The sequence below is a fragment of the Suricata suricatta genome, chromosome 8, assembly GCF_006229205.1.
Source record: "Suricata suricatta isolate VVHF042 chromosome 8, meerkat_22Aug2017_6uvM2_HiC, whole genome shotgun sequence".
Taxonomy (NCBI): Eukaryota; Metazoa; Chordata; class Mammalia; order Carnivora; family Herpestidae; genus Suricata; species Suricata suricatta.
In genome coordinates this window covers 29,732,927-29,751,828 of record NC_043707.1, presented here as the reverse complement: position 1 = coordinate 29,751,828, position 18,902 = coordinate 29,732,927, and the positions used below count along the sequence as shown (strand labels likewise).

General features: G+C 60.4%; 3 protein-coding genes across 4 annotated transcripts; 1 reads left to right on the top strand and 2 right to left on the bottom strand.

Moving 5' to 3' along the window:
- Window positions 1-986: 986 nt before the first annotated feature.
- On the bottom strand, window positions 987-7,125 carry ALKBH4 (alkB homolog 4, lysine demethylase). The gene is made up of 3 exons (XM_029946213.1): window positions 6,960-7,125; window positions 4,539-4,736; window positions 987-1,883 (listed from the first exon to the last, which is right to left on the bottom strand). Exons 1-3 carry the CDS (start codon window positions 7,080-7,082, stop codon window positions 1,296-1,298), a joined length of 909 nt encoding a protein of 302 aa, XP_029802073.1. The 5' UTR covers window positions 7,083-7,125; the 3' UTR covers window positions 987-1,295.
- A 65-nt stretch (window positions 7,126-7,190) lies between these two features.
- Window positions 7,191-13,572, top strand: LRWD1 (leucine rich repeats and WD repeat domain containing 1). Of its 2 annotated transcripts, none has more exons than XM_029946211.1 (15): window positions 7,191-7,400; window positions 7,918-8,152; window positions 8,242-8,358; window positions 8,811-8,951; window positions 9,199-9,303; window positions 9,643-9,702; window positions 9,783-9,897; window positions 10,096-10,205; window positions 10,373-10,580; window positions 11,006-11,078; window positions 11,162-11,302; window positions 12,382-12,473; window positions 12,875-13,030; window positions 13,113-13,225; window positions 13,305-13,572. In XM_029946211.1, exons 1-15 carry the CDS (start codon window positions 7,321-7,323, stop codon window positions 13,443-13,445), a joined length of 1,887 nt encoding a protein of 628 aa, XP_029802071.1. In that variant the 5' UTR covers window positions 7,191-7,320; the 3' UTR covers window positions 13,446-13,572. The 2 variants fall into 2 exon arrangements, with proteins under 2 accessions (XP_029802071.1, XP_029802070.1); XM_029946210.1 differs by having other exon boundaries at window positions 9,589-9,702.
- Window positions 13,573-13,825: 253 nt separating this feature from the next.
- Window positions 13,826-17,344, bottom strand: POLR2J (RNA polymerase II subunit J). The gene is made up of 4 exons (XM_029946214.1): window positions 17,208-17,344; window positions 16,055-16,144; window positions 14,665-14,839; window positions 13,826-14,043 (listed from the first exon to the last, which is right to left on the bottom strand). Exons 1-4 carry the CDS (start codon window positions 17,258-17,260, stop codon window positions 14,008-14,010), a joined length of 354 nt encoding a protein of 117 aa, XP_029802074.1. The 5' UTR covers window positions 17,261-17,344; the 3' UTR covers window positions 13,826-14,007.
- Between the last annotated feature and the right edge of the window lie 1,558 nt (window positions 17,345-18,902).

The window sequence follows — 18,902 nt, the reverse complement described above, 5'->3', positions numbered from 1 at the left end:
CGGACCAGGGGTATGTCCTAAGGTGTGCTCCGTAGGGCTGTAGAAGGGCCCACTGTTGGATGACTGGCAAGCACTGGGTGATTCTGGGGGAAACGGGCTGCTCTGCTCAGTGGCTCTCCCAGTCCTAACGGGCACCTCCCCGGCAGGTCTGGGTGTGCAGTTTCCCAGGTGTACGTCTCCCATGGAGCCCTTCAACGGCAGAGCACCTCGTAGGCTCCACGCCCAGGGTGCCCCAAGGCCCAGCCTGTCAGGGCAGAGGCCCCACAGGCCCCGTGGAGTAGACCACCCAGCCTGCAAGCGCACTGAGCTGCTCACCTGCAGGCCTGCATCTACATGCCCAGTCGGGGTCTGGAAGGGTCACAGCCTTGGGAAGAAGTCATCCTCCTCCCTCCTGCTCCGAGTGAGCTCAGGGAGCCCCCCGCCCTGCAGCCGGGCTCAGTCAGCCACTGGAAACTCAGCAGCCTCTCCATGGGTCTCCAGACCAATGCCTCTTCACAGACAGTGCGTGGTGGCCGGTGACTCCCCCACCTGACAGCTCATAGAAGGCTCTAGAATAATTGAAGACCAGTGCCAACCATGAACCTTTCTGGGCTATGATGGGGCCCTGGTCCCAAAGTCTGGCTCCGAGCATGTGGCTGGCGAGTGTATTTTGTCTCATAAACAACAGAAGAGGGCTGGCCGAGCATCCAAGGTGAGCACCCCACAAAACCCGTGTCAGGAAGTGACTACACTGCGCCTTCCCCTACTTTTTAACAGCATGGAGTGGGGAGATGGGATCAGACTCTCCCGGAGACTTCCCTGTCCTCACTGCATCCCCCACCTCCCTGGGGTGAGGCATGACCCCGGCCATCACCAGCTCTGAAGTGGAACCTAATAATTTCAGATGTTCTGTCAATTCTCTTCTCCAACTCACTTCCCACATGAAAGGATGGGAGAATGGGCTATTGGGGAACTTCCCTGAGAGAGAGGGACAAAGGAGAAAACGGTTTCAGGTGGTACCAACGTGTTTGAGCTCAAATGACCCCACTGCCCTCAAACTGTGACAAGCCACACAGGTGGCCGTGGTGCGGGTCAAACAGGACTGACCCAAGGCATATTCCCGTCACACCCGGCTCCCGGGCAGGGCTCCCACTGTCGCGGTGTCAGGGTGCTGAGCAGTCTTCTCTGAAAAGCTAAGAAGCTGGGGAGAAAGCCCCTTGTGCTGGGCTTCCCGCCCCTCCATCCCGGCAGGCGGTCAACCCTAGAGCCGGCACTCTGGCCCGGCCCCGCGCCAGCTCCCGCCCCGGGGACGTGGCTCACATAGGTCTCCCCTGAAAGGAGAGAGAGATCTGCAGGAGTTCCTGCCCCAGTTCTTGCTGCCTCCCGCCGGGCCGGAACTCGGCCGACAGCTCCCTGAAGGTGGCGCACACGCGGCGGGCCTCGATGTGTCTGCGGTGGATGGCGTGTTTCCACTGGTGCCGCGCGGCACCCGTGAGCACAAGAAGAGAGCGGCGGGGCAAGGGGACGGCCACCTCCACCTCCTGGCACAAGACGGACCTGCTGGGGGCCATCACGCCCTCCATCAAGGCCTCCGGGAAGCCGGATGGGGCCAGACAGAGCAGCAGGCTGCCGGGTGCCTCCCGGGACATGGACAGCACGGTTGGGGACAGGAGGTTGAGGCTCACCAGCCGCTCCCCCCACAGCCAGGCGTCGTCCAGGTGGGGGTCAATGGCCGAGCCCCGCTCAGGGCAGTAGTCCAGGTTACACTGCTCCACGGGCCGGAAGTCCTCCAGGATGGGGTACAGGCCCATCCTCCGCACCACTTCCTGGCTGAAACTGGGGAGGCCTCTGAAGCCTGCAGTCTTGAGCTTCTGTTTCCTAAAGTTGACTTTGGGGCCGTAGTCCTGAAGGGAGAGGACAAAAAAGCAGAGAAGCGTCTGAGTTCATAGGAATGGCTATTGCAGACCAGGGCTGAAGAAGCCCATCGCGGGGACCCAAACAAGCAAAACCCCTGACTCGGCGGACCAGGACCTGGCTCTCCAGCAGGAGGGCGCCGGCACCACCGACAAACAGCCTACACTCACACGCCAGTCAACGCTAAGGGAGAAAATAAAGCAAGGAAAGGGGACATGATGTGCCGGGGGGGAGAGGAGGGATGTCACAGACCACGTGCCCCCAAAAAGAGAGCTGGAGACAGAAGGCCCACGTGCAGGTAGTGTGTTCCGAGACGTGAGGCCCAGGAGTCAGGATGTGGGAAGAAGGAGCACGAGGGAGGGAGGCCCAGCCCGAGGCAGCCTCATCAGGCAGATCAAAGCTGAGGGTCAGAACCACGAGAGAGAAGTTAGCACACGGCCCCGCAGTCAGACTCCCAGCCACGTGCCCAAGCCCGAGAACACGGCCACACAGACGCTTGCCACGTGGGTGTTCACAGCAGCACTAGGGCACAGTGGCCGGAAAGCGGAAACAACCCAGTGTCCGAGATCGGACAAATGGACGAAGCGATGCTGGCAGACCCACACGATGGAACACTATCCAGCCGCAAACACAGCAGAGCTCCGCCACAGGCTGACAACGCTGTGGTCGGTGAGGGAAGCCGACACAAAGGGCCACAAGTGATATAATCCCATTTGCATGAAATGTCCAGAAGAGGCAAATCCAGAGAGACAGAAAGATTAGTGGCTGCCACGAGACAGGGGGATGGGGAGCAATTGCTAATGGGTACAGGTTTCCTTTGGGGTGATGGGCATGCTCCGGAAGTAAGGCGGTGGGGACGGCTGCGTGACATCACGAATATATGAAAACAAACTGTACATGTTAAATGGGCAAGTTTTAAAGTGTGTGGATGCGATCTAAAAACCAAAACAATTGTTAGGGATGAGCCTTCTAGAAGACACATCAGACTTGTGGCCTAAGAGATGAGCATTTATCCACCACCTCCTGCCCTTTGGGGTCCCCCTCTAGTGGAGGGTGGCACTGTCTAGTGAAAACGTCTTTCTCCTGCTGGCTTTGGCATGTTTCAGGGTGGCTGCCCCCCAGGCGGCAGCAGGCTAGAAAGGGGGGCTCGACGCTGAAGCATCTCAGGAGCACCGAGCTGCAGGGGAAGCCAGGGCTAGGATGGAAGGCCTGGCGGGCTTGTAGCAGAGCAGTGAGCCATCTGAGGGGGCGTCGATGGGGTCACCTTCCTCTCCAGTGGAAAGTGACAGAAGAGGTGCGAGGGCCACAGGAAGCTCCTGTGGGAATCCCAGCGACAGAACTGGGGGCTGGGACCTGAGGTGGGGGCAGTGGTGGGGGCGCTGTGTTCTCAGATCCTGGGTATGTTTGAAGGAAGAAAGCTGACAGGGATGACCAATGAGACACAGAGAGGAATCTGGAAAACTCTCTGCTGGTGGCTGAGCAGATGGACGCTGGAATGTGCCAAGGTGGGGACACTGCAGGAGTGCAAGGCGGGGATCAAGACCCAAAGCCCAGTTCAGGTCTGACAAATATGAGAGACAAGAACATGGGACTTGCAAACACATGCTCGGTGTCAGAAGCGTGACTCATGGAGCCCAGCAAGGGGGGCGCTGGGGGTGTCTGGAAGAGAAGAGGCCCAAGGACTGAGCCTGAAAACCAGCCGCAAGGGCCAGGATGGAAGCGCTGAGTGCAGTAAGAGGGAGCAGGAGGAGAGGAACTGAAGACCGAATGAACAGCGCTTCTGAGCAATCCGGCCGCGGAGGCGAGCGGTGGAGCTTACTGGCAGTCTGGTGGGAAAGACCCAGTTGAGGCAAAACTAATGTCGGGGAGAGAGGGGAGCAACCCTCGCCAGCATCTTCTGAGTTGGAGGGGGCTCAACGGAGAGCCGGGAGGGGGGAGGGGAAGGTTTGGAAGGAGAGCAAAGGGGCCACCTTGCGGGAGACTGGCATGACCTCCAGGGCGGGACAGCCGGCTCAGGGTTGGAGGGCCAGAGCAGGGAGACCCCCAGCGAGAGGAGCTGGACTTGCCCAGGGCTGCGGTTTAGCGGAAGGAGGAGGACAGCGAGTGGCAAAAGGGCACGGGAGCAGCAGAGGAAGTGGTGTCATAACTGGCCAAGGCACCGAAGTGGGAAAGGAAAAGACCACAGGAAGCGGGAAGGAAAGAGAAGGCAGCTGATGGCTGGCTCGCAGCTCCTGGTCGACAAGCCTGCAGGAAAGAGACGCTGTCATCCGTGACAAAGGGGACGTCCAGGACTCGGAGGCCCAAGTATCTCGAAACAGATGAGAAGAGGACTTCAGTGGGAAGGCTAGCAGCTTTCTAGAAACCCTCTGAGCTGTGCACCCATCTGCCTTACGGCCCCGCTTCCCCGAGTCTGGTGTGTCTGGGGAAGCTGAGCACACCCCACACGGCTCCCCAGCTGCCCAAGCCCCAAGGTCAGAGGAGCTTGACCCCTAGCGGCCCTGGTGAGGGGGTGTCATGGGCTGTGGCTGCAGAGAGAGGCTCTGGGAGGGAGGTGAGCAAGGCGCAGGGCAGGGAGTCTGCGTGGCGGCGGGCGGGGGGGGGGCCTGGCCGGCCCTCCTCTAGTCCTTGGCTCTGGGCCGGCCTACCTGCTTCCTCCGCCCAGACTGGGAGAGCTTCCAAGGCTCCCGGTCCATCAGCTGCACCAGCTCGGCCTCTTCCTCCCGGGTCACGAAGTCCTCTATCAGCGTCACACCAGGGAAGGGGAAGGCCCAGCCTTCGAAGTCAGACTCCTCGGCCCCCACGGCCCAGCCAGTATCAGAGTAGTAAATGAAGCGGTGCGTTTTCTGTAAAAAGACGAGGGACCCGGAGCCCTGAAGCCCTTCCTCACACCACGTGTGCGCCTTGTGGAGGCCCCTTCTCGGGAGCAGCCCCTGCCCAGAGCTGCTCTCTCACCTGGGGCCACTTTGGAAAGCAGCTGGAGTCCAGATTAGGCGGTGAGAGACAGCGATGCAGAAGTCCTGCCTGGGGCCCTCTCCTTTCCCACTCTCCTCAGCTGGGGGTGGGAAGAGCATGCACATAACCATTTTCTGTTCTGTTTTAAGATGGGGTGACCCAGGACAGACGAAGTTAAGGAACCAGTTGCACAGCCCGAGGCTGCCTGTGAGTTCACACTGTTCTAAGTGTCCAGACACTGGGGGATGTCTCCTGCTCTCCCCAGTCTCCAAAGGAAAGGACCCTGCCCTCCTCTGTGGCTGCACGGGCACTGCCTGAGTGTCCCTTCGAAAGAGAGAACTTGCCAGTCATCCTGGAGGCGTGCCCAGATGACCGCCTCCTGCTGCAGTGCCTTCAGTATCTGGCCCAGGTTTCGGCCAGAGGCCATCCTGGTCCCAGGCAGCCCCCAGCCAATGACTCAGCACAGGTCTGGCTTTTCATACCCAACGTGGGGCTCCTCTACCAGTCAGAATGCTCCGGAGCTCCCAGCTGGGATGGCCGTGACTTTATCACAGCCGTGTTGGCAGCCTGAGGCCCTCCCTGCCCAATTAATTCTGCTTCCTCCCACTTTACATTTCATGGCCATTATTACCCAGCCCATCTGTGAGCCACCGTGTCCTCTGTCTTCTGGCACTTCACACAGGACATGTTACAATCAGGGAGTCATCCTGGACCTTCTGCTCATCTCCCAGCCGTCAAGTGGAGCAAGAGCTTTACCCCCACGCTGCCCTGTGTCTCCACACCCATGGTCACAGGCAAAGTTCAGACTTTGGCACTTTTTAAGCTTTAATTGTAGTAATACATATGAGTGAGTGACTGTGTGTGTGTGTGTGTACACATGTACGTATTCACCCTCTTCACCACCATACCTTCACATCATGCACCCATCTCCAGGGCTTTCTCATCTCACAGAGTGAAAACTCTATACCCATTAAACCACAACCCCTGTCTTCCCCCACCAGTCCCAGGCACCCATCATTCTACTTTCTCACTCTGAGGATCTGACTCCTCTCCAGACCTCATATTTATCCTTTTGTGACTGACATTTCACTCAGTATAATGACCTCGGGATTCATTCATGTTGTAGCAGGTGTCAGAATGCCCTTCCCTTTTAAGGTGCGTCATATTCCGCTGTACATATTGTGCCACATTTTGTTTATCCACTCATCCACGGATAGGTGCTTACATCACTTTCACTTTTTAGCTACTGGGAATAAGGCTGCTGTGAATGTGGGTGTACAAATCTCTCTTCAAGTGTCTGCCTTCGGTTCTTTTGTGTCTATACCCAGAATTGCTGGCTCACACAGTAATTCTACTCCTAATTTACTGAGGAATCACCATACTGTTTCCCACAGACCCTTCCAAGCTTTTGCCAAGGACAGTGTGACAGTTTCTTCGTTGGCTTTCCAGGCTCCATACTTTCCTATCCGCCCCTCCTCCTCCCAGGAGCTTTCTGAAACTCCCGTGTTAATTTACTTTAAATCCCTCAGCAGCTCTCCATGGCCCTCAGGACTAGTCCAGCCTACCCTGCGGCACCACACAGGAACTCTCTGTGATCAGACCTCACAGACCCCACCCCCCATGCATCACCCTCCTTCCAAACCCACGCACCTACCCCAGGCCTTTATCTAAGCAGCTCCCCCAGCGGGAATGCCCTCGCCCACTTCGAAGGTTCTAAGTCCCCTTTCATTAATTCGCTAGAATTCGTTTCCTCCTTGCCCACTTCTGCTCAACAGTTTCTAGGACACTTTGCCCTGCCTGTTTTTTGGCATCCTTTACTCTTTCCAGGTCATCTCCCCATCTCCTGGCCCCAGACACGGGGGCTACCTGGAGGTCCACTGTCACATTACCCTCCACCCCCAGGGCTGAAGGGAGTTGCGGTCGGAACGCATCCACTCCAGCCCCTTACCCAATCCAACACCCCCCCCCCCCAAAGAGCTCATCTCACCCTGCAACGCCCCCAGGGCGAGACCCCTGACACGGGTTGATCCGGGGCCCGTCTTCGTAGCTAGTTTGGGCCTCAGTTTCCCCACCTGAAGAAGGGAGTTACAGCACGGCCCCTCCCCAACCCTCACCTGAGGGGGATGCTGCCAGGGCGGGTCACCTCCACGCTGCCGCTCGCAGATCAAACAGGTCCGGATGCCCTTGCAGCCGCATTCCCGGAGGACCTCGCGGGCCGCCACCGCCGCAGCCGCCATCGCTGCGTCCTGGCGGCCAACGCGCAAGCGCGGGGGCGCGGGGGCCGCTGGGAGTCGTAGTCAGCCCGCGGGGCACGAGGTTCGCGGGCCGCTTCCTTCCGGTCGTTGCCAGCTACTGGCTCGCGCGGCGCCACCTCCAGCGCTCCGCCGGCAGCGGTCGTTGGCAGCGCTCTCGGGAGGCACGGACTCGGCCGGACGCCGGTGCCGCCGACCCCAGCGCGGGTCGCGTCTCCTCGCCATGGGCCCCCTCTCGGCGCGGCTGATCATGCAGCGGGGACGTCCCAAGAGCGACCGGCTGGGGAAAATCCGGAGCCTGGAGTAAGAGGCGGGCCGGGGGCGACGGGGGTCCGCCGGGCCGGGGCCACACAGCCCACCACCCGGGCTTGCGTTGCCCGCGGGCGTGAAGAAATTCTGGGCCCCAAGCCCACTCCCTCCCTGGCCCCGTTATCGCCTTGTCGGTTAGGAGGAGTCTGATCACTCGAGCCAGACGCCGGGCTGCCGTTACGAGAGGGTCCGGGTGGGCCTTGAGTGGCCTCTTCCCCGGAGGCCCGGGCTGCGGGGAAGACAGTCCTGCAGGAAGGGTGTTGAGCAACCTGTGGAGCTAATTCCCGAGGCCCTGGGCCGAGCAGGGGAGCTCCCGTAGAAGGGGAGGGAAAGCGTCCTGGCGGCGCCAGCTGTACCCAGTCGTAGGGTAGTTACAAGATTTTAAGAAGGAAAAGCTGTGCACGCAGGCGATCCTCTTCTGAAAAAGGCTTTGGAGGCACCCTGGACTGCCGGGGTTATGGGGTGGGAGGCACCCCGCCCCCTGAGCCCTCCCGGTCTGCCCCCCACCCAGCTTGTCCGGACTGAAGCTGCTCTCGGAGCACTTGGACCCCAAGCTCCTGAGCCGCCTGACGCAGCTGCAAGAGTTGGACCTCTCCAACAACCAGCTGGAGACGCTGCCGGCCAACCTGGGCCTGTCCCACCTGCGCATCCTCCGCTGCGCCAACAACCAGCTGGGGGACGTCACCGCCTTGTGCCAGTTCCCAAAGCTCGAGGAGCTGAGCCTGGAGGGCAACCCCTTCCTGACGGTAAGTAGGGGGCCCCACCTGCCCCGTACCCAGCGCCGGCATGCTTGGGCTGAGCCACAGGTTGACAGCCACTCTCCCTCATCCCCCAGGTCAGTGACAACCTGAAAGTCTCCTTTCTCCTGCCCAGCCTCCGTAAGGTCAATGGCAAGGATGCCTCCTCCACTTCCTCTCAGGTGGAGAACCTGAACCGGGAGCTGACCAGCAGGGTAAGGGTGCTGGCAGGCTTCTCTGGGGTTTGGAAGCACTCGGGGACCGTTGAGCAGTGTTGGGGGGACCCTGAGTGAGGCTTACAGGGACACTCGGCCCTGATACTAAGTGGCCCTTATCTCCTAGTCTGAGGTGTGGCTCTGAGCCTGGCCGTGGGGCTCGGTCCGTTGTCCTGAGAGGTCGGGGGCTCCAGGTGTGCAGGCAGGGCCCAGCCCAGGTGGTAAGACACTTCTGCAGTAACTTTACTCTGGGCCGGCTCCTCCCCAGGGCTGTTTCTCACATGGGGATTGGTTTAGGCCTGCTTACGCTGCAGCTAAGAAGGCTGTGGTTCAGGGGGGCTTCCAGGAGGCGGTGAGGTGGAGACAACTGGGGCCAGAAGATTCGAGGCAGAGGCGCCACAGAGGGCCCAGGAGATCTGGGGTGGACTGGAATCTGGTCCCTCTCGTGCCAGGTCACCGCTCACTGGGAGAAGTTCATGGCCGCGCAGAGCCCAGAGGAGGAGGCAGAGAAGGCCCAAGCTGACTTTGTGAAGTCGGCAGTCAGGAACGTCCGCTACGGGCCAGAGTCCCTCAGCGAGTTCACCCAGTGGCGGGTATGGCCTTCCCTGCTGTGCTGGGACTTGGTTCTCCCAGCTCCTTTGTGGCTCCCATGCCTTCGGCTGCCCTGAAGGCCTCTGGCCGTGGTGGGTGCGTGGGGGTGGGGGTGGGGGGGCAGGTCAGGGAAGGCCAACTTAGTGGTTGCACGGGAAATACAGGCTCCCTTTGTCCCAGCAGTTGGGGTGGGGCTGGGGGCCCTAGGACTGCATGTACCCAGCTTTCTGATGTCCCGGCCCCACGTAGGTTCAGATGATTTCTGAGGCACTGGTGGCTTCAGGTGGGACCCAGGTGCATGAGACAGGCATACCAGAGAGCCCTCCAAAAGCCACAGCCACCCAGGAGCCCAGGGTAGGTGTGGTGCCATACAGCTCTCCAGGCTCCAAAGACCTGTCTTGGCGTTTCCAGCCTGGGGAGACTGGAGAGGAGAGGAGGGAAGGGGAGGGGAGTAGAGGGGAGGGGTCCTGGAAATGAGCCCAGGAGATGGCCTCTGATGTCTGAGCTAGTTTGGGCTGACTTTGGGCAACCCGGGCTTTCCACATCTATGGGAGGGTGGTGATGCAGAGGAAGGAAGCCCTGGGCAGATGGGCCCGTGGTCGCCAGGGTCTCTTAGCCCGGCCTTGAACCCCTCCACAGGGGGCCTTGAAACGGTTGGGTGACACCTCACTCAGCCTGTCTCCCACCAAGCGGGTGTGCACCTCCTCACCGGCCCACGTGGAGGGCCCCCCCACGGGCGCCGATGGCAGCCAGGTAAGCTGGCAAGGGGGCAGGAAGCAGTCGGCAGGGAGCGAGGGCTGGGGCAGCTGTGAACCCTGCCTCTGCCCCCACAGCCAGCCCTGGACCTGGAGCCCCTGCACTTCCTACAGTGTCACAGCAAGAACAACAGCCCGCAGGACCTGGAGACCCAGCTCTGGGCCTGCGCCTTCGAGCCAGCCTGGGAGGAGGGTACATCCTTGCGGGGCAGGCAAGGCCAGGGTGACAGCCTCGGGGGACAAGCAGAAACAAGCTTCCTAGTCAGGGGGCTGCCTCGGTGGATGGGGGACCTGTGAGACATGGCTTATGAGGTGTCGTCGAGGCCAGGAAGGAGCTGCCGGGGCAACCTTCACAGAAAACGTTTTTACTTAGGCTGACCCCTCAAAACAGGGCAGGCAGGGGCCACCTCACAGACTGTGGCCACATGTGGCGGTGAGGCTGTGTGTGTGATAGACTGCCAGACGGGCATCGTGCTGCACAAGTACAAGGCACCTGGCGAGGTGAGTGCGGGGCTGTGGGCAGAGTGCAGGGCTCGGAGGCCTGGGCTCGGCCACCTGCTCACCAGGTGACCCTGCTCTGCTGGGCCTCAGTGCCACAGGCCTGACTTGCAGGCACAAGTGCCTGTGGCCCTGCCCCTTCGCTAAGCGTCACCTCCCCTCCCCCACAGGAGTTCTTCTCAGTGGCCTGGACGGCCCTGACAGTGGTCACACAGGCAGGCCACAAGAAGCGCTGGAGTGTGCTGGCGGCTGCAGGCCTGCGGGGCCTGGTCCGGCTGCTGCACGTGCGCGCTGGCTTCTGCTGCGGGGTCATCCGGGCCCACAAGAAGGCCATCGCCACCCTCTGCTTCAGCCCCACCCACGAGACCCAGCTCTTCAGTAAGACCCTCTCCCACACCCCCGAGGTGTCCCCAGCACCCTGATGCCTGGGTGTGGCCTCCCCGGGATGATAGGGAGCTCCTGCGGCTGCCACGGTCAGCTCTGGCTGTGGTAGGAGCAGCATGGCTTCATGGACACCTGACGGGGCTTTGGATCCTGGCTTTTCCCCCAAGCTGCTCCGTGACCTTGAATCTTTCCAACAGCCTGGGCCGCTCTGTGCTCCGGGTAGATACCCCTGCCCCCTAAGCGTGTTGAGCCCAAGGGTGATCTGGGAGCAGAGGTCTGCACAGATGGCTGCCTGCTGGGGGCCCTGTTAGGTTAGGGCCAGGGAGGGCCTCAGGACCACAGCCTCAGCCTGGAATGGAGCCTGCAGAGGGGGCAGGGCTTCTTCAGAGCCACCTCTCCCCTTCCTCTCCCCTGCTCAGCGGCCTCCTATGACAAGCGGATCATCCTCTGGGACATCGGGGTGCCCAACCACGATTATGAATTCCAGGCCAGGTGATGATGCTGGGGGGGGCGGGATGGGGGGCAGGCAGGCCGATACAGGGCCGTGGCCTCATACCCTCCTCCCCTGCCGGCAGCCAGCTGCTCACACTCGATACCGCCTCCGTCCCCCTGCGCCTCTGCCCTGTGGCGTCCTGCCCGGACGCCTACCTCCTGGCCGGCTGCGAGGGCGGCTGCTGCTGCTGGGACGTGCGGCTGGACCAGCCTCAGAAGAGGAGGTGAGGCCGGCCGCGGGGGCCTGGCAATGGACGGCCCCGGTGTCTGCCGCCAGGCGTGTCTGCCAGGGGTGGCGCCCAAGCCATGCCCAGTTCTGGGCAGCCAGAGGCAGTTTTCAGGGGCCTCTTCCCGGGGCTGGGCTGTCCCCACCTCCTGCCAGTCTTTCAAGGAAAGGCCCGTGACCCATTCCTTCCTTGCTGTTCAGTGGTGACACCAGGCAGGTCACTTCTCTGAGCTATGATCACCTCAACTTTGAGGGCATTCTTGCCCTTGTGGGGCTCTCAGCCTTGGGGGCGGAGATGGGCGTTAAAAAAAAAATAGCCCATTAAACCCCAAGGTGTAAGGTCAGGTACAGAGGAAGACTAAGGCGTTCATGAGGAAGTGAGCAGTGGCAGATGCACAGGGTGGGGACAGCTGGCTGACCAGGGAGGTCTGGCCCAGCTTGGGAAGCTGGAGGAAAGAGCACAGGAGGTGGCCAGATTGCCCGGGCTGGGGACACCGGCTGTCGGCCCCGGTAAGATTGTGAATTTTGTCCTATATGCAGTGAATGGCTTGGGAGGAACTTTAGAGGCGGGTGACAGGAGTGAGGCAGCCACTACACGGAAGCAGATACCAGAAGCCACAGCACGGCTGGGGCAGCTGTCCGGCCCCATGCCGCACCTGGAGTTCAGCCCTGGGCCTGCCTCCTGCCCTCTGCCTGGGGTCCAAGGCCTGGGGGCAGCTGGTTGGTGGCCTTTCCAAGTAGTGTTGACCCCATATACTTCTCAGCCTGGAAACATGCAGCAGCCACTTCTCAGCACTCACCTAGAACCGCCATGCCCCACCCCTGCCTCTCCAGGCCCTTCCTGGCCATGCCCCCCACCCTGTCCTGGGAGAACCAGCGCCTCCTGAGTTCCCACCACCTGTGGCTGCATAGCCAGAGGTGCTGGCTCCCCTTCCTGGGCAAAGCGAACCCCTCCAAGGCCTGGGCCAGAGCTTTCTGGCTGCATGTCCTAGTTGAGGCAGAGGGCAGGTCCAGAGGAGGTGCCCGACCCCCACCTCCTGTCCATGCAGGGGTAGCTGACCATCTTCTGCCCTGCAGGGTGTGTGAGGTGGAGTTTGTCTTCTCCGAGGGCTCAGACGCACCAGGGCGGAGAGTGGACGGGCTGGCATTTGTGAACGAGGATGTCGTGGGTGAGTGAGCCCCGCCCAGGGACAGCCTGGCTGCCTGAGAGCCGGACAGGCCCTGGTGAGGCCTTTGTGGGCCGCTTGTCGTTGGGCTGGGCTTTTTGATTTAAAATTCTGTTTATTTTGAGAGCATAAGCAGGAGAGGGGCAGAGAGGAGACCGAATCCCAGGCAGGCTCTGCACCATCAGTGGAGAGCCCGCTGTGCAGCTCGAACTCCACAGACTGCACAATCATGACCTGAGCCGAGATCAAGGGTTGGGCGCTTAATCGACTGAGCCACTCAGGCACCCCTTCCCGGGCCAGGGTTTGGGTCCAGGGGCTCCTGAGGGGGCCCCACTGTGCAACAAGAAGTGTCTATGGAGAGCCTCCCCCACCCACCACCCACAGTTCTCCGTTCTCCCCCACAGCCTCCAAGGGAAACAGCCTGGGCACCATCTGCCTGTGGAGCTGGAGCCAGACATGGGGGAGCCGGGGCAAGCATTCCACGCTGGCCGTGGTGGTCCTGGCTCGGCTGCAGTGGTCAGCCACCAAGCTGGCCTACTTCTCGCTCAGCACCTGTCCCGGTGAGCCACCTGCCACCCTATCCTGCCCTCCAGCTCCCAGAGCCCCGCCCCACTGGAGAGCTCACTGTGTGTGTCCTGGCAGATGAGGGCCTCGTGCTGTGTGGGGACGAAGAGGCCAACGTGTGGGTCTATGATGTCAGGCACATCCTGACCCAGCAGCCTCCACTGCCAACCGCTCCACAGGCCCCAATGCAGGTAGGCACCACGTGCCCCTCTCCGTCCTACAGGGACTGTCCTGTAGGAAGGAGCCCAGCTCTCCCTCTCTTCCCCCCAGATCCTTAAGTGGCCCCAGCCCCGGGCCCTCGGCCAGAAGGTGACCAAGACCATGGTGAACACGGTGGTGGCCAACCCTACCTTTACCTACCTCACCGCTCTGACAGACTCCAATATCGTGGCCATCTGGAAGAGACAGTAGCCACAGCGGGGCCTCCTGCCTGTTGCAGACCACCAGGGACACAACTTAACTTATTCAGCTTTGGAGCTAATGATAGGGAGCTTTTTATCACTGAATATTTTTATTAAACTCTTACTGTTTAAAGAAGGCTGGAGAGCGGTTTGTGGCCCTGTCTGGCGTTCCTGGTCTAAGGCCGGCCGGGAGCAGGGACTCCAAGAAGTCCCGCCTCCTTAGCCACCCCCCAGGTTTACACTTGTCTAGAATGAGTGGTCGCACCGCCTTCTCAGACAGAAATTATGTCTGAAGTACGGTCCTGGGTAACCGTGAAAAGGGTCCTCTACCTCCCGGAGCCTCGCAGTCCACGTGCTGTGAGGGCCGCCCTGCTGGAGCCCACAGCCCGGTCTCTTCCTGCCACGCTTTTATTAGGAAGGTAAAACAGACTCTCTGTACAGACACCTGGGCTCTGGGGGGAGGGACTCCCCAGGACGTCCCCGAAGCTGCGGAAGCTGCTCTCCTCTACTTGGGGCCTGGAGAAGGTTCCAGTGCTGGGTACGAACTGGCCGAGCAAGACTCCTCCAGCCGACTATTCGATGCCTTCTTGCTTGTCTTTGATGGCCACCTGAGCAGAGAGGGGCAGCGGGGCACTTAGCCAGAAGGGCCCAGGGCTGGAGGCCGGGAACACAACCCAGGGTCCCTGACAGAGGTCTGCTGGGAACCGCCGCCCTGGCCCCTCTCCTGGGTGTGGCCCCAGAGCGCCAGGGAGCTGGGGACCCAGCAGCAGCCCCAGCCCATCCACCCGAGGTGCAGAGGACACAGATGCTGAAATGTGACAAGCCATGGATTTTTCCCGCTCTACCTTGGGTCTAGACTTTGAGCCCCTCTGCATGGACAGGTGTGACCATCCCCTTTTGGCCTCCTTACTGGGGGATCCTCCACAAATACCCTGGAAGCAGCCAGGCCTCACAAACCAGAGTCGGCAGCACCTCAGAGACTTGGGGGAGGAACCCAGGGGGCCACAAGAGCACCCTAGGAGAGCCTGGAGCACTCAGTAAGGTCCCACCCACACATGCAGACAGCAGGCTCCAGGCCTCAACCCCATGACCCCTTAGTCCACGCTTGCTCGAGGTTGTAGTCACATTCCCGCTGTCACCACCTGCCCCCAATAAATCAGGAGACCACCCAGGGCTGTCCCAGGTGGGCACAAGAACATTCCTGCTCCCCTACACGTCTGGCTCCTCACCCGGAATCGCTCTTCCAGCAGAGACAGCTCACTGATGAGGTCTGTGATAGCATTGGTGAAGGCCTCCTGGGGGCTGTAGTCCGGTGTGGTCTGCACTCGGATGATGATCTTGTGCTCCAAGGGGTGGGGGACTTTGTAGCCCGCAAACAGCACCTGGGGGTCCTTCAGCAGCTGTCTGGGACACACAGGTGGCCAGTGAGACGCAGGGAGGCTGCGCCTAGCACCCTGGGGATTACAAGGCCCATAACCCAGGAGCCTCCCCACTCGGTTGAGGCCTACAAGCAAATACAGCCAGGGGCTGACCCCAGGTGGCTCCCTGCTCTTGGTTTCCCAAAAAATTTGTCAAGGAAAACCACATGGGGGCGCCTCTCCCAAACAACTACATCTGCGGGGGCTCCCAGCTGGTGGAGATTTCCAACTAATTCTCCGAGGGAAGGCTCTTGTGACTTCCCTCGGCAGCCAACGTTCAGTAAACCAGACCACGAAGTCTGGTTCCCAGCCAGTAATAGCAGTAGAGGCGTGGGGGGGGGGGGGGACTGAAGTCCTCTGGGCAACACAGGCCGGCAGCTGCTGTCACACAAGGGGCCCCGTGCTGCAAGGCCGTGGCGAAGTGACCTGCAGAAGGCGCTGTGCCCTGGGCATGCAGAGGTTTCTCCAGAACAGGGCAGCCAGTGGCGGGGAGGGGGGCGTCCCTGACCCAGGTGGGGCGGTGCCTCGCCTAACAGGGAGCAGCAAGGCCCCAAGAGGGGCTGGTACTTGACTCAGGGTAGGACCCGGCCAGAGAGAAGACCGGTGGCCATGTCCACCTCCTATTTTCAGCCAGGAAACCAGGGAGGCTCCTGCCCACAGCCTCAAACCCGCAAGCCTCGGAAAGACCCAGCTTCACCAACAGTGCTTTTCAGCAGTGAAATGAGTCCTGGGGCCAGAATGACAACCACATCTGGCTGGAAGTTCACCCACCCCCATCAGCCCACTCTGCACCAGGAGCACCAGATACCCCACAGCCTCACTCCCTCACCACCTCTGGCACACATTCTCTTTGCATGCCAGGTGTCACGTCACTGTCACCACTGTCACAAACCGGACTGGGTGGGAACTAATCCTGGCCACTGCTCCGTGCTCAGCACAAAACCACAAGTAGGTCTACTTTTCTCTGGCTCCCTGCAAGGTCGCTTCCGTTTGTCAGCTACACGAGCCAACCCAGACACGTGGCTATGGGCACAGACACGGATCCGTGTCATTTGGGAGGAAACGTACAGGAAGGTGTGAGCTGCTAGAGCAAGCACCCAGATCTTCCTGTAGCTCAGGAAGACTGAAGGAATCTTCTGGAAGTTGCACTTTGCCTCAGAGAGTCCCCTTAGTACGCCAGAGCCTCTGACTTGGAACTTACGATTTAATGATGTTTCCTAGCGTGTGGTCTTCTTTGTTGATGGTGAACAAACAGGCATTGGGCACCTTGGTGTCCTTGTTAATGGTAATCCTGGGAAGAGACAGGAGAACAATGGGGCACAGGGGCTCCCCTCCTTGCCCAAGTCTAAACCCTGCCCTTCAATGCTGGCTCAAGTGCCACCTCCTCCTCGAAGTCTTCCTCAGTCTTTTCAACCATAAAGCCCTCTGACTCAGAGCAGCTGATGGCTATGCCCTGATTCTACGGGACCCTCACCTGCTCTGGACTGTTCTTTGTTCCTAAAGCAGAGTTCCTCAACCTTGGCACCAATTCGTTTTTGTAGGACTCTATCTTGTACACTGCAGGACATGACCAGTAGCCCCGGTCCCTAGTCACTAGCTCCCAGGAGCGCCCCCTTTATGAAACCAAACATGTTTGCCGACCTCGCCAAAGACCCGTGGGGAGCAAAACGGCCCCCAGCTGACACCCCCTGCTCCCAACGGAGAGTGGCTGGCAAGGGCTAGACCACAGAGCCCTGCACACCAGGCTGTTAAGAGAAGGAAAGCCCATGTTTAAGGATTTTCTGTGTTCGGAGCCCTGGCCTAAGCACCTTACGTAAATTACCTCATTAAGCTCCCCTAAAAGAAAATCCTGTGATTGAACACAGCAAGCAGCCCAGGAGGAGGAAAGCGGGTCTCAGGCAGACTAAGTCACCTTCCCAAAGGTACGGGGACGTTAAGTGGGGGATCCAGAAGCCCAGGCTGGGACCACGAGACACCACTCTCCTTCACCCTGCAGGCGAGGAGGCACCCGGGGTCCGCCACGAGCGAGTGAAGATCGGACTCTGGCTGCAGCGGGAGGGTGAAACCGGCGGCCAGGAAGAGGGAAGAGGAGGCGGCTGGATCCCAGAGGAAAAGCACTTTAGCGTCAAGTACTCTGGGTTCCGATCCAGACCCCCACTTCCTGTGTGCCGGGGTAGTTAAATAGCCTCTCTGAGCCTCAGTTTCCTCCTCTACAGAATGGGGCTTCTCACCACCGCCCGGCAGGGCAGTCTCAAGTTTGGCGGACACGGGGTGAAGCGGAGGAGCCGGAGGAGCCTCAGACATTGCCCGCGACCTGCGACCCCCGGCCCGGCCTCCCTCCAGGCTCCACTTACTTCTTCTCGCCCTCGAAGAGCAAGAACGACTCGAAGGCGGGAGGGGCGTTCATCCTAGCGTCGCAGCCGCCTCCAAGTCGCAGCAGCCGCCACCACCGCCGGCGGAATCCTCTTAACACCACCTCTTCCGGGTTAGCGGCTACTTCCGGGTTACTCCCACCGTGCCGAACCGGGGTGAAGATCGGCTGGTTGCCCCCTGTCGGCCCGGAGGATGTAGCCCAGGTACTAGAAGAACCCGTGGGGCCGAGGCCGGCTGGTGGTTCTGCGCATGCGTAAACTCGGAGTTCGCTCCTTGCGCTCACTTTCCGTAGGCGTGCTTCGGCTCCCGTTCGCAGTGCTGGGAGCCGCTCTGTTCGTACTGAGACGGCCTCACCAGGCTAAGCGGGAATGTGCCCCTCTCCGCCCCCCAGGTCCCTGATCTTCTCTGGAAATGTGCCCTCGGAATACCCAGCGCGAGGCCCTCGAATGGAGGGTGGAGGCGGGGCGCAGTGGACTGCTGTGGCCGGCGGGGGGCCTCACGGGCTCCAGGTCCTCGGGCCAGAGGGCTGTGTGTGAAGCCCGTCAAAGCTGCCTGCCACGGGCCCTCCGGGCTGTGCTGTCGCTGGCTGGCCAAGTGGGCTTGGGTCCTAATGAGCTTCTTGTCAGCCAGACAGCGGGTGAGGGCTGGGGACCAGACAGGTGTCTCCAGTGAGGAGAGAAGAGCTTGGAGGGTCAAGTGTACGAGTCTGTTTTGGTTGGTATTTCGCAGACTACAGAGAGAGTAAGTGAATGAGTGAGTCAGTGAGTGTGTGTGTGTGAGATGACTGCTATTGAGATCTCTCCCAATCCCAATTTAATCTTTTTTAATGTTTATTTTTGAGAGAGGAGTAGGGGGACAGGATTCAAAGTAGGCTTTGTGCTGACAACAGAGAGCCCCACCTGGGCTTGAACTCAGGAGCCTGGAGATCACGACCCTAGCCAAAGTTGGAAGCTTAGAAGTCGGAGGCTTAACCGATGGAGCCACCCAAGCACCCCTACTAGTTTAGTTTAAAGGCCCTACCTGAACTGTCTGAACCAAGGGCCTGGGTCTCGGATAAACTATAGACGCCTTAGCCGGTGACGAGGCCTGCCCCCTGCCCCCCACAAGGAAACCTGGAGCTTCCACACCACTTCCTGGGAGGGGCCGTTTCCTCCTTGAACCTTGGGCTCCTGGGGGTGAGGAAGCGCAGGCCACTGGCACCAGCCTCCAAGCCAGGCCACAGCAGGCCAAGTAGGTGCGGAGCTCCTGAGCTGGCTAGGAATGGAAGGCAATGAGGGTGATGATGCCCGGGGGCTGTAACCCCCACCCTTCTGGGTCATCCTGGGAAAGTTTGGGCCAAGGATGCTACTTGGCTGGGTGGGGATCAGGGGCCTCATTCCCTGCTTGAGAGAACCTGAGGGTGTGGGGGTACATGGGCAGTGGGGACAGTGCCAGGCACTTCTGTGTAATCCCCATCGGGCTGCAGCAGCCACCCCACCTTGGGACCCTTTTGGAAGACAGGGCGGTGGGTGACACCACTGGGCAGTGTGTATGTGGTTAAAGTCCAGGCTTCTACTGTAGCAGTCCCTTACGTGCACACCTCTTTCCCCTTCACTCTGTGTTAGGGCACAGCAGACCCTGGGGTCCATACTTCCTGACCGCCAGGTTCTTGAAACCCAAGGAGATGCAACAGGTGT